This window comes from Sphaeroforma arctica (assembly GCF_001186125.1).
Source record: "Sphaeroforma arctica JP610 unplaced genomic scaffold supercont1.445, whole genome shotgun sequence".
NCBI classification, from domain to species: domain Eukaryota; class Ichthyosporea; order Ichthyophonida; genus Sphaeroforma; species Sphaeroforma arctica.
The window spans coordinates 23,415-37,682 of NW_014040113.1; the positions used below are offsets into that span (position 1 = coordinate 23,415).

General features: G+C 42.2%; 3 protein-coding genes across 3 annotated transcripts; 2 read left to right on the forward strand and 1 right to left on the reverse strand.

The window, feature by feature from the left end:
* Positions 1-559: 559 nt before the first annotated feature.
* SARC_06316 (hypothetical protein) lies at positions 560-8,187 on the forward strand. Its single transcript, XM_014299783.1, has 10 exons — positions 560-645; positions 1,846-1,929; positions 2,290-2,348; positions 2,630-2,715; positions 3,179-3,384; positions 3,605-3,837; positions 5,087-5,258; positions 5,581-5,634; positions 6,681-6,967; positions 7,565-8,187. Exons 2-10 carry the CDS (start codon positions 1,869-1,871, stop codon positions 7,802-7,804), a joined length of 1,398 nt encoding a protein of 465 aa, XP_014155258.1. The 5' UTR covers positions 560-645; positions 1,846-1,868; the 3' UTR covers positions 7,805-8,187.
* Positions 8,188-8,497: 310 nt separating this feature from the next.
* Positions 8,498-9,700, reverse strand: SARC_06317 (hypothetical protein). Its single transcript, XM_014299784.1, has one exon. The coding sequence runs from the start codon at positions 9,672-9,674 to the stop codon at positions 8,706-8,708; it is 969 nt and encodes a 322-aa protein (XP_014155259.1). The 5' UTR covers positions 9,675-9,700; the 3' UTR covers positions 8,498-8,705.
* A 3,701-nt stretch (positions 9,701-13,401) lies between these two features.
* Positions 13,402-13,860, forward strand: SARC_06318 (hypothetical protein; the record flags this gene model as incomplete). Its single annotated transcript, XM_014299785.1, has 1 exon — positions 13,402-13,860. The coding sequence occupies one exon, from the start codon at positions 13,402-13,404 to the stop codon at positions 13,858-13,860; it is 459 nt and encodes a 152-aa protein (XP_014155260.1).
* Between the last annotated feature and the right edge of the window lie 408 nt (positions 13,861-14,268).

Genomic DNA, 14,268 nt, shown 5'->3' on the forward strand with positions numbered 1-14,268 from the left:
TGTGTGTGTGTGTGTGTTGTGTTATTGTAGTATATATATATATATATATATATATATATATATGTCTATATACATCCTTGCCGCGGAAGCTAGTCGTGAGCCCGTGAATATACCGGGTTGGGCATACCTGATGCGGCAACTGAGCGACGTCATTGCGAACGAGTCTTCAAGCCGCACTATGGCATGAGTAGGATACATCATATTGGACAATCTGACATTCCCTGTATCGTACAAGAACATTATGAAAATATTTACAAGCAAGGTTGGATTCTCCCATAAAGCCTGCCTCCGATACATGTATTCAGTCAATGACTTCCCGTCACCACCATATAAGGCATTTAAATTTTCAGAACAGTTTGTCTGCTTTTTTTCAAGAAATGTCATAAATAAATACACGCGGCTCGGACACTCAGTTTGTTTTGTTTTCTTTTTGCTTTCTTTCAAAAAAAGCCCCCAAACCAAAAGAATCCAAAGAAAAAATCTTAAATACATATTCATGAATCTAAATGGTGTTATAATAAGCCTCCATAAATATATAATATCCACTCTCTTTAGCTAAAGTACAAGACACTCTACATTTCACAGCACAAAGCGCGCTGCTGTGTTCAACATTAGAAATCTAGTCAATTTGGCGGTCTACAAGAGGTATGTATATCTAGCTATTCTCCGATTGCGTTCATGGTAAAGCGTGGTAAACGCGAGCTTTGATTCTGACCGACTCTCGTTTTTGTTGAAACAACTGATCTGTTAACAGTACCGCATTTTCAGCGGTCTTTTAAGCCACTGATATGGGCTGTGGTCGACATTTGCGTTGCGTCCCTACTATTAATGTTGGTACTTACACCTTACCGTCAAGCGGAACGAATTCTCATCAGCGCAATTACTATAATGTCAGTGTATGAAATATAAGATGCATATATTCAAACACACTTATATATATATATATATATATACTTGTATATTTACTCTTTTACTTACCTTTCCACTTACACTTGCACTATGTATATATATATACCATTATATATTATATTTATATATACATATATAGATCTTTGTGATGTATATTTACAGACGCAATCACACACACACACACACACCCATATATATATATGTGTGTGTGTGTGTGTGTATTTATGTCTATGTATATATATATATATATTTGTATTTGTATATGTATATATATATATATATATATATAGAAACATATTTATGTTTGTATATACATAATACTATATTTTTATACAAATACATATATATATGTGTGTGTGTGTGTGTGTGTGTGTGTGTGTGTGTATACGAATAGGTATATATATATATGTGTGTGTGTGTGTGTGTGTATGTTTATATATATAAGGGGTGTTCTGGTCGAGTGTAGGATCCAAAGAGTGCCCCGAGTATCGGTGTGCGTCACACACTATATGTATATATTTATATTCATATTCATATTTATATATATATATAAACATGTGGATATATGTATATATACACACAATCACAGAGGGACACCTGTGCACGCTCATACACACACCTATATATATATATATATATATATATTTACATATGTATATATATATATGTATGTATATATATATATATAAATATTTACATATGTATATATATATATGTATGTATATATATATATATATATTTAGATCTTTTTATATTTATATATACTTTTGGGAATGTACTGACATGTACGGGAAGGTACGGCCAATTACATTATATATTATTTCCTGTTTTGTATGGTGCTGTTGCAGTACCGCATCCCATGTAGCCTTCTAAGGGGTAACTGGTCATGATTCTATTGGGACTAAGTTTTGTATTGTTAATTTGACTTTACCTCAGGTGCGCAACAGAATCAGGCCATCATGGGGAGCAAAAATATATATCTGACAAATTTCTTCACATTCTTCGATGGCTTAGCCATGGGTATGTAGTTTTGCGGCGTTTTTTATGTCTGGTTGCCATACGGTGATGCTATATTTCTCGACTAGGCAGCACAGAGACATGAACATTTTAATAGACTTGGTTGAGATATCACACTCCACTCGTGTACGATATAATCTGTCTCCGCGTTTCCATTTGTGAGTGACAAATGAAATAGCCTCCCACGCCGCCATATCATTACAACAATCGTCAATCCTGTCACGTGGCCGCATACCAGATAACTGTATATTACGTTTGATAGTCTTAAGATACTTTTGCTTCATCAATTTTTTTCCGAATATGTACATGTCAACAATGGCTGCACACATTCATTTCTGTGCTAACCTGGCAATTTCTATACAGGAATGTGGAATTACGCAATTCTTGGACCGTACCTATTCAAGTTGTGCGGAGACAACAAGGTATGGCCTGAAATATTAATTATCGAACTGAATGAGATTTTTGTACGCCATTGGACAAAATGTCGTCGCCCTCGCCATATTGAGTCCTCCATAGCTTTCTTCTCAATCTCGAGTATATTAGTGCCATGTTCGTAATCTTGTAGCACCTCGTGTGAATTTGCTTATCAGCATACTACTTTCCAGTGATTATTATTCGCAATCATACTGAAAAGGGCAAAGATTCTGTAAATGTAGGTGATCTTTAATCTGAAAGGTCCATTTCATCATCCTTTGGACCACAGCATGCAGGGTATGCTGAGGGTATCCAGGGTACTGCGCAAGCCCTAGCCTCAATACCAGCCAGTATCCTTGCCGATCGATATAGAAGGTATTGCGAACTGTTGATATGTACATAGTCGTGAAGCTTTTACATCCCATTATTTGTTTGCTTCTCTCTTTGAATATGATGTGGTGCTACAGCAGAGCGTATTCGACGACAATCATAGATTCAATACCGCGGGCGAAAGTTATCAAGCTATATATTGCGAATTTTGCTTGTATTAAAATATGACACCAATTCTTATATTGCATACATGGATTGTTATCATTGTAGTTGTAGTGTATCTGGAGGGTTGTCGATCATGTTTTGTCCTTGGGTAGGCTGACGTCGTCTACTTGAACGTGATCGTGTGCACCGGTAATTTTCTGTTGGCTACATCCTTCAGTGAGAAAGAAGATATGGATCGACAGATCTTCTTTCTCACAAACAAACACAGGCGGAAGAGGGCACAAGTGGCGAGCTATACTTTTAACAGTGCCAATGTATAACTTTGAGTATCTCTACCATACAGGGACATTGTTCTGAGATGGAGTGGAGGTATCGGTGCACTGGGCATCGCATTGACAATTGTGGCGCTTTTACAACCATACGGGCATAACTGGTACGAGAATTTTCTCATGCTGTGCGTTGGCATGGCTGTATTTGGCGTATATATGGGCATGTGGTCGCCTCCTTTGTACGCCATCTACGCCGACTCCATCCCGTCGGGTCAAAGAAGTAAGTACTCGCCTCCAGGTGGCCCACCGTTTTTCTATGTACAAAATAATTCGTACTCCATTTTACTATATGCATGCATTCACGAGTTTATATATTGTCTAAGCGCTCGCGTCGGAGTTTTCTCATATCTGTAAACATTTTCCCTGTACACCGCCTCTATAAAACCCATCTTCGCCTTGACTTTAAAACTTTAAGTTGCTTGCAAACATGTTTTCTGTAGGTGGCTACGAAACCTGGCGGTATGTGCTGTCAATTGGCAGTCTTGCATCCGGACCGGTATCTAACATGGTGCTGTTCCTCATCCTGGGCAACGAGTGGGGGATCAAACAGATGACTATCATCTTTATGATCGGGATGGCCCTGCACTTCATCTCCATAGCGTCGTTGTTTTTCTTCAGTGACGATGATACGCTTGGCGATGAGAGCGATGCTCTGCTTGACGACTCAACACAGGTATTTGTCTGCGCTTTACTTTATTCACTTGCAATAAATGTACTAGTGCGTGGTGGTTATCAAGAGTCTTGGACCAAAATAGCTGTGTTTGCTTTCTCGCAGTGAATACGTATTAGAAGTGAAGTCCCTGTTAGTCGCTTCGTGACAGCATTCAACGAGAGGCTAGTAGTCTGTACTTGTTTTGCATATATTCACTGGCGATCATGGACTCAGAGTTTGTGTAATGGACGTGATTTGTACCGGTGGTCCTTTTATCTTACAAATTGAATGGCGCTTCGACTCTAACGACCATCTTAGCAACATAGGTAATTTTACGACCCATTTTAGCAACAGAGATAGTCATAGAACCATCTTAGCTACAGAGGTAATCATACGACCATCTTAGCTACAGCAGTAGTCATACTACCATCGTAACAACAGAGGTATCCATACGACCATCTTAGCTACAGGTATCCATGCCACCATCTTAGCAACAAAGGTAATCGTACGAAAATCTTAGCTACAGGTTTTCATGCCACCATCTTAGCAACATAGGTAATGATACGACCATCTTAGCTACAGGGGTATTCATACGACCATCTTAGCAACAGAGGTATTCATACGACCATCTTAGCAACAGAGGTAATCATACGACCATCTTAGCAACAGAGGTAATCAACGACCATTCTTAGCAACAGAGGTAATCATACGACCATCTTAGCTACAGAGGTATCCATGCGACCATATTAGCTACAGAGGTATTCATACGACCATATTAGCAACTGAGGTATTCATACGACAATCTTGACTACCGAGATATTCATACGACCATTAATAGCAACTGAGGTATTCATACGACAATCTTGACTACCGAGATATTCATACGACCATCTTAGCTACAGAGGTATTCATACGACCAACTTGACTACAGAGGTGATCATACGACCCACTTAGCTACGGAGGTATTCATACGACCGTCGTAGCAACTGAAGTATTCATACTTTCTACTTTGTATACCCAATGTGGTTTACATGAAGTTTGCATGGGGTTATTCAATGCACTGGCGGTTCCTTTTCTTAGGCTGTCTGTCGTGTGAGAGGCTGCTGGTAATTGTTTTACCCGAACCGTATTTCCGAGTGCTGCATGGCTGTTTCATATCGACCGCATGCCAAGCTCGAGGATTGAATACTGTTCTCTCCCATCATATGTATGCATTTCGAAGTTGTCAAATTACGTGTATTGAAGATGAGTTTGCAAATCGATACTTTAGGAGGCGGCGGAAGCTGAAATAATAAAGGCCCGGCTACTAAGTGCAGAGACTATCCGAGCGAAGGGCTGTTTTTCCTGGCTTCATGTGACTCACATCCCCTACATCGTCGCCATATCTGATGTGACGTTTGGACTGGCTTCTGGGATGACCATCAAGTTCTTCCCCATTTACTGTGAGTCGCCCTTCTGCTTCTCAAGCATTGTTCCCTCTATTCATTAAGACTTTCTCTGTTTGTTTTGACTTGCTAATTTTCGTTTATATTCTGTGCGGTTTGGGCACTGATGAGATTTTTATGCAAGTTCTGTCACCTGCAATTGTGGGCATCTCTCCAGTTTCTGGCTTGTTGATAATGCACCAACGTATCGCCGTACATCCTTGCTTTCCAAGACGTGTTTGTATCAATGCTCTGTGGTATTTTAAATCACGCACGCAATAGCTATTCGCGCGATTGTTCCATCAAACACTGACACTGAGTATTTCTTCGATCTGCACAGTCGCCGATGTCCTACAACTGTCGCCCATCCTGGTCAACTTCGTATTCGTACTCGGTATGATATACAACGGTCTGTGTATTTCGACTGGGACTAGTTTTCACAGTGTGTTGTCCTTGCATATTGTCTGCTGGTGGGAACACGACGACTGTATCTTTGCTGTGTATTTTTTCAGCTCAGATGTGGGACCCTTACTGAACTCATATGTCAGGATATAGTTACGTTAGGCAAGTTGCTATCAGAATTTTGCAACCAGCCGTAACCGACAGGCTGAGTCTATAGTACTCACAACTGTTGTGCCGCATCGATTGTGTGCACTGATTGTCATTCACAGCAGCGGGTTGCGACTGTGGTAGTCCTCGCGATCCCACGAACTCGTCTGTAGATTCGAGATGGCAGAGGGGGCGCCAATTACGTGTAACTAATGATAACTCTGTTTGTGCGTTCCTCCAGTACTCTTATTTTATCGCGGCTTGTACTATGGTTGTTTGCGATGCATAGTGTTACTTGCAATTTTGTCAACACCGCGCCGCTATCACTGTAATTCTGTTGGCTGGTTTCATTCGGGAGTGTGGACAAGTATGCATGTGCTCTTTACATTCCTATGACAGTCGTTTGTACTTTGTTACCGTAAGGTCGTCGTCTTTAGTAAGTATATGATCACTCTCGGAGCCTAAACCCAAATTCTTTATTTTCATACTAGCTGCATTAGTGAGTATCGCGTTTCCCTGCGGCGTGTTTTCTGACCGCATTGGGACCTTTTAAACAGATTTTAACGACCACCAGTATATTCAACTTACTGCACTCTACCTTGTACATTATACTTTTGGAGCAGAGAGCTTCTCAAATTTGTCTTGTATCGGCGCCAACCCCCTTGCATCTCAGCGCATTCATAGTATTAGTATCATTGGAGTTTCACGAGGCCGAGTCATTCGAGTAGTCGAAGTCACGCCAGGGGAAATCACTCACACAAATGCTTATTTGCATTGGATGTAAATACAATATGGCTGATGAATTTACGCACATGTTCGTGTTAAAATGCTAATGCATGCCGCAGCAACGAATTGACAAGGAGACTACATCCCCTCTTTGTACCCCTACAGATCCCGTGGTCGAAGTTCTTCTCAGTTTAACCGGACAGAAGATATCCCTGCAATACGGGCGCGTGGAGGTTTTGGTGTGCTTCAAAATTGTTGGCATTGCGCTTCTGTGGGTCATGGCGACCTTTGATTCGCTGTGGATTGAGCACCCTTACTGGCTGATATCGATCTACATTATTCGATCGGCGCTCATCAACTGTGTGGTGCCTCTTGCGCGATCCATTCTCATGGACTACTGCCCACCCAATCAGCGGGCCAAATGGGGTGCGCTGGAGTCACTCTCTGCTTTTGTAAGGGGCGCTTGTGTGTGCGTTTCGTGGTCATTTCAAGTCAATGTTGAATGATTGATTTCCGAATTGGGAGTATGTGGAAGCTTCGGGACATTACGATGTAGTAAGCGTCGTTTTGTTCTGAATTTTGGGTTTGTGTGGCGAGGGTTCAGGCAGGGGGGGGGCTATTTATTCACGATTTCATTCACCTATCAGGGGCCACGTCTCTTCGAGAGCTCAGTTGTGTGTCTTACAGTGGTTTGTTAGATATGTAATCGTACGTAAAAGTTCTGCAACAGTTGGTTCTCTAGTCTTAGGCATCTTGTCTTAATGTATACGACATCGATCCCTTATATCAGTTTACTCACGTGTGGTATGTCTCGTTGGCCGTCTGATAAGTGTTGAGACTATCCGTTGACGTCGGCGCCTCTCGTTACGAGCTATGTCCCCCCGCAAGTTTGAGGTGCTTGTGCCATTGTTAAATCCATGTAGAATGTTATGCACGCCTGCACTCATTCAGAGTATCGCTCGGACAGTCTTTTCTACCTTGTGAGTACATGCAGTGTTCAATCATACCCGCTGTTTGACACGCGGTATGCTTCTGATGCATTCGCACAGGGCTGGAGTGGCAGCGCAGTGCTGGGAGGTATTCTCGTGGATAGCTATGGCTTTGACATTGCCTTTCACGCTACTGCGACGGTGCAATTGATTGCCTGGTCACCGCTGTTGCTGCTGTTGCCGTTGGTGGCGAGAGAAGAGCATGCCGAGGCGCGCAGGAGTCTGGTCGACGGTGCAGTGGAGGAGAAGGGGCTGTTGATGCCAGGACTACGAAATGAGGAGCGAAGATATAGCAGTTGATTGACGCTTTGGGGTGGTAGCGGGTCTAAATACAATCCCAGGGAACGATACAGGTTTCATTCGTGTAGCTATTAAGGCGAAATATACGCGCGCGGCTTGCGTATTTGATGTGCAGAAATTCTAAGAATAATCGACTTACATGCAACCTAGCTGAGTTGTTGCTTTGTGGCACCATACTGGAACTGTCAGTAACAAGTGCAACGTGTACAATGTAGTCCAGCAGTATACACTATTAAAATTAGCATTTGATCATAATGCATAGCGAAAGTCGATCATTCAAACCATGTGAAGCCGCAAATTAGTTCGTGGACACCTGCCAGCAGACGAGAATCGAAGCCAAATTGTTAAGACCAGCTACCAATCGCGAGTCCTATAAATTGAGCTGTTACTTCATATTGTTACTTCTATATGAGATTACTAAGTATCTTCCAGCAACGGGTCGATATATATCAGTCATGCAGCTATGGTGATTGGTCGTCGTGGTTCCATAAGCAATCAAGTTCAAATTTAGTGTTCAGAATGTGCTAGTTGAGGGTTGTTGCCCGTGGTTGCGAGGGTTTTTCTTATCAAGTCTCTTTCACCCACAATAGGATGTAATGGGTCATCTTTCGAGTTTCACACGAGCTCACACGAGCTCAGGCTCTATTAAAAAGAATGTGGTGCGCATGTGGGCCAAATACTACTTTAGGATACTCTGGGAAAAGATGGTATTTATTCGCAGCATAGTGTAACATTGGTCGCGGCGAGACGCTGTAGTTTATTTGTTCTCTAATTCTGTTTTCGATTCCACCGTAAAATGTGCATGGAATGTCAAATCAGTATTTGTTTATACTGTCGTAAGCGTCTGTACGCAGCATTCTCAATCATCTGAAAGACAAAGCATGTGAGCACCAGAGGAAAACTATACACGCTTATTTTCTAAGTTTTCTTGTTTAAGCGTTGGTTCCACGCTGTATCCTGGTGGCAGGTCTTCCGCACTCTTTACGTTAACATTGATGACATTCGCACCCGAATCTGACTGGAAGGACATGCGACTCTGCTCGTCTCTGACCATGGTCAAGTTACTGTCCATTTCACGCGAATCAGCCACCACTTGTCCACTGTTAGCTGCTTTACGCTTATTGCGGATATTGCTGAAGCACACACCACAGCACGCACCACAACAGAAACAGCAGCACAGCAATAGCAGTAACCCTCCCACGGTGTAGATAAGAACTGTTTTTCCCATAGAGATCACGGCAGCCGTGCCCTTCATCACAGCAACCGATGTCTTTAATTGGGCCTCGCTTGCCAACGCCTCTGTAAGCTCTTGAGGCGTGTATGTGATCTGAACGATAGCTGTAACGGTGGTCTCGTCGGTGCTGACTCGCCTCTGTCTGTGCACATTCGCCATAGAACTGACTATCGTACCACTACTATGACGACGTCTCCGCATACCAGCGATTAAATAGTCTACCATCACTGTGCTTGTGAGTACCACCTCGCTCCTCTTTTTCGTCATCGCAGCACATGCCAGCGCAGGGGTTATGCGGATGTCAAAGCGCACTTGATTGGAAGCTGCACCGAATGTCTGCTGCAAGTCGGACATATCCCCATATCCTACCAAAGGCACGTATTCAAATGTGTCGCACTCTGTATCACCATCCCCACGACGGTCTATGAACTGAACAAACGCATTTTCTATGGATACCTCTGACTTCTCTGGTTCTACTTGCAAAGCCCAATGTGTGGTCTGGTCGAGCTTAAGCGAGAAGTCTGAGACCTCGTCTAAGTACAGCTCGTCCTTGTATAAATGAGGGGTGATTTTGTACTCAGCCGCTTGGATTGCGGTAGCTACTATAGCCAGGCAAAGTAATATGTCTGACATCATCCTTATAAATCACTGCAGCTTGATCAGTGATGTGAATGTGCGATCCTGTGGACAGTTATAGATATTGATCTCACAATACATAAATATTGTACATCTGAATGCATAAATATTTTTTTAAAGTGAATATTTTCCACAAATTTTTTGGTTTTTTTTGTTGTTTTGAAAAATTAAAGAATTATTATTAGCTGTGATGTTTCATCGGTAAATAATACTATAGTGTACAGTTTTAAAATAGAAGGCCATGAAAATAAATTCACGGCACTCCCTGGAAATTGTTGTCGAACAGTGTTCTATTATTTTTCTGTTTTGATATAGACGGCTATTTATGTTTCAGAAGGCAATGGTTTTCAGGCTAATCTCATCACGTTTTGAGGACTTTGAATAGAAGGTGACCAGAAGGGCCTACCTAAGTTCTTTATGTAGGGCTAGGTCGTATTGTGAAATCGGTACACACTTTAATCTATTTATACCCGAAAGGTCCACCTATATCCATACGAAGGACCGCAACTAGAATAAAAGTTAAATGTAAAAGTTTATTCGATTTATAAAAGTTTTAACGGAAAATGTGATACAAATGCAATTCATACTATACAATATAAAAACCATTAGACGCTCATGACTCATGAGTAGAAAAGAATTTGATTTCTTTGTTAATTATAAAACAATTTCATTTTTTTTACAATTGTTTCGTTTGGGGGTTTTTTTTTAAAACAAACACGAAGAACATTGTAAAACAAAAACTGTAAAACCTGGTGGCCCTACCAGAAAACCTTGACGGTTATAAAACCCATACGAGAATCCCTAATAAGCTAAGCCTATGGCCCAAATTCTCATCTTATGTTGGGCGCGAAGGCTTTCCGCCCTGCCCTCCCGGCACATGTGTATCGCTATTGAGTTACGTACTACTCTTTTGTCCGACCGTGAAAAACGCAAGTCCCGTCGTCCTCTGATTTTTAGGGTCTATGTTGCCTTTGAACTGCTTAATGTTCAATTGGGTAGAGAGTGGAATCTCTGATTCTTTGACCTTGTTAAGGAAGGTCTCAGAAGGGCTTCATTTAGTTGTTCCAATGGGACCTATACGACATATAATAGTATGTCTCCAGGGCGTCTTCTGGACGGCTCGGGTACCCTAAAATAGGAAAGTATCTACTTCCCTATCAAAATATATTGGCTCGCATTGAATCATGCTGATCAATTTATTGAGCCATGGATCTTTACTCCGTAATGGGCAACACAGCGTGATGGTAGCTTTATGTTTATGAACATAATTTAATAGCTGGGCAATTAACTGTCATGGTGGATTAGCCCACGCATTATGTTTGGAGAGGTCTATTTGAAAGGCGTCTCCCATAGGATGATTTAAAGTCCTGTAATTCGATAGTTATGTATTATGATGTGCAGCAAACATATCTATGGTATGTGGCCCATATATCTTTTGAGCCAGTTCAAACCACCTGGGATTACACTTCCAGTCAGTGGCTAGTAACTCACGTACGGATTTATCAAAGTCCGGTACGAAGCGTGATACCATATCCGGTAAATGGTTATGAGACGTATAAAATCCTATCTTTAGAATAAATAAATAAAAAAGAGAAAAATACTCTTGATGTCCTTAGTTATTGTCTTAACCAATAACTTGCCACTTATCAAGAATTACCGACTTAGCCTTCATCAGACTGGCACATCTGGTTGGCTGATCGGAGGATCAACTAGGTAACGTTAATAGTCCCTAGAAACCTATATTCGGTTGAGCCATCTCGCTACCGAAGTATTCAGATATAAATAAAGTTGGAAAGTAAATATAGTTCTGTTAATAGAACTAGACCAACTCTTATGTTTGGTATTTTACTGGGGCCTTTTAATGGCCTCGTCCAAATATCTGATATGTAAAATGGAAAAGGTATTAATTAATAAAACCAATAAAAACCATTTAGGAAACTTAAGTTCCTCGTACTATTAAGAGTACGTTTATTATTTACGTACTGCTTAAGAGTACGTTTATAACATAGAGTCTAATGTGGAGGCCCGGCTATTACAACGTTTTAATACAATTTGTAGATGATAGTGCAATGTCCCATTGGGGACCATCTGCCTTCGCTCGCTATTGGCAGCACTTACTCGTCTATGCACAGATATGCTACAAAGCTGTAATACGTCTCCGTGCGTCCAAGACAAACCTTTGTCTCCTGCGAGATAGCATCAAGACATATTACGGACGTGTCCTTATACACGCATATACTACAATTTGTCAGGATCGTCTTAACGCCTTATTTTCCCTTCGGCCGCCAAGAGACAAACATGAAGTAGAAGTGTTCTGTGCCACCATGAATTGGTGGCCACAGTTTATAACACACTTGGCCATCATCTTAGCACCATTAACGGATTTGACACGGAAGAATGCGCCATTCGTATATACTGCCGCTGCACATGCATCATACCGTTGAGTCATGGAAGCCAACAACGGTACCATCATGCTTGTCACGCCTGATGCTTCTCATCATCTCCATCTCTTCGTAGACGCATGACCTATCGGTGTCGGCTCTGGTTTCATTGTACATGTACCACGTACAAATGAATCTCCGTCCGCTTTCCCTAAAGGCTGGTACCAACCTCTTAGTGCCAAACGGCGTAAACAAGCTGATGAGGCCCTGCAGTCCACCTCCAACTGCCCCCTTATAAACGGCCTCGTAAACCTCAAAAACTCATCCTTTCTGAGCGGGAGAACACTTATTTACAGAAAGCCGTACAATTATCCTGTCCCACAACGTTGCATACTGCAGCTAACCCCCTTCTTGACCCTCGTCAAGAGGGCTTTTGCATTAATGAAATTGATCGTCTATTCCCAGTTACATACCGTTCGACTAAGTTGAATTCTACCCATTCGTGTTACCCCATTAATATCTGGACTGACCACATGTCCGCCGTCTCTTTCTTTAATCCTCATATGGAGTTCCCTGTGTCGACTCGAGGCGACAGGCTCTTTTGCCTTGTCGAACAGGTCTGTCGACATGATCACGAGCCTCTGCCACCCTTGACCCCATTATGATGTCTGCTCATCGACGTGTCGCGTGGTTCTCGCCCTTTGTTGTACCACCGCCTTTACTTGTTGCTTCACTTCGTCCCCATTCTACGGCCTATTCTAATGAATTTAAGCTTAATCCTGCATGGTTTTGCTTCCTTGTTCAACAATGGGGGGTTCCACAGTTTGATTTGTATGCTAGCCCAGACTGTCATCATTTAAAAATTTGCTGTGCTCTCCATGGAGAAACTATGGGTTTTACGGCTGTAACAGTTCCACTCGACAATACTATCTCGTGAACCCACCATGGGTATCCTGCATTCTTCCGACGGTTTAATCGAGCCATCAATTCAAAGGCAATTGCTATTTTACCATACTGGACCTCCTCTCCATATTCACCTTACTTCTTTCATCATCTACTTGATGTTCCTATTTTGATCCATCATACTGAGGATACTTTCCTCCTCAAGGGCAGAGATTCCTTGGGTGTACCCCTATGGGATTACACTATTACGAGTTTTACTGCAACACCGATTCCCCATACACCTTTGCCTCTTTTCCGTGCCTTTTGGCGTTTGCTAGGCGCTTTAGGCCCTTCTGAAGGTATCCGGAATCTTATCTCTAACCCACCATTGTCAGTGATGGCTTTAACTAAACAAAAACCATCATCAAGCGAGGTAGACCCTGAACAATAAGTTTATTTAAGTGATGCTCTTCGAAATTCTCTTCGGGAGACCCGCAAATGAAGATGGTCTAACCCCTCATTCCATCTTCCCCTACAATATTTCTTCTGCTTTAATACCTTCGCTGGCCCCCGATCTAAGCAAGTTGCCACTGGATCCCACGGCCTCGTCTGTGACCCCTACCTTAGTTGGGACACATCCATGTCCACCCGATTCTATGGGCACACCCTCTCTCTTCTCTCTGACCTATCTTGAGCCCGCAGCGGCCACGGACACTACTTCATTAACCTTGTGTTGGACGATGATCCAGTGGATGGCCAGGAAACCTATTCCTCTTATTTGGACCCTTTACCCTTGGAGTGTGCTCAACTATCTGCACCTCCAGCGTCGCCTCTGGGGTACATCCTTTCTGAGAGACTACAGGTCTCAGACCAGATTTTACAGCAAGAAACCATCTTTGACTTATGGAAGTCATCAGAGTTAGCTCACTCCTTAGAGCTAAGTCGTCAGAGTTAGCTCACTCCCGAAAGCTAAGTCGTCAGAGTTAGCTCACTTCCGAAAGCTAATCAAGTTGCTTAAGATACTCACACTAGTTGAGTTATTACTTAACCGACTTCCGAGAGCAGATTAAGTTTCTCAACCGATTCCCGAGAGTGGATTAAGTCTGTCAACCTATGTGAGTCACAACCTATGCGGAAAGACATCATGTGATCAGCGTGAGATTTAGTTGCAGAGATGTTGAAATAGAATAGCATCGAAATGTTAAAGTGTTCTGCATAAGGTTTCTCATACTGACCATATGAGGTTTTACCCTGGTCAGCCCAAGCGGATGAACACTAGAACAAACACCTTAGGTATGAATCCAAAGGTGAGGTCAGAAATAAATACATAC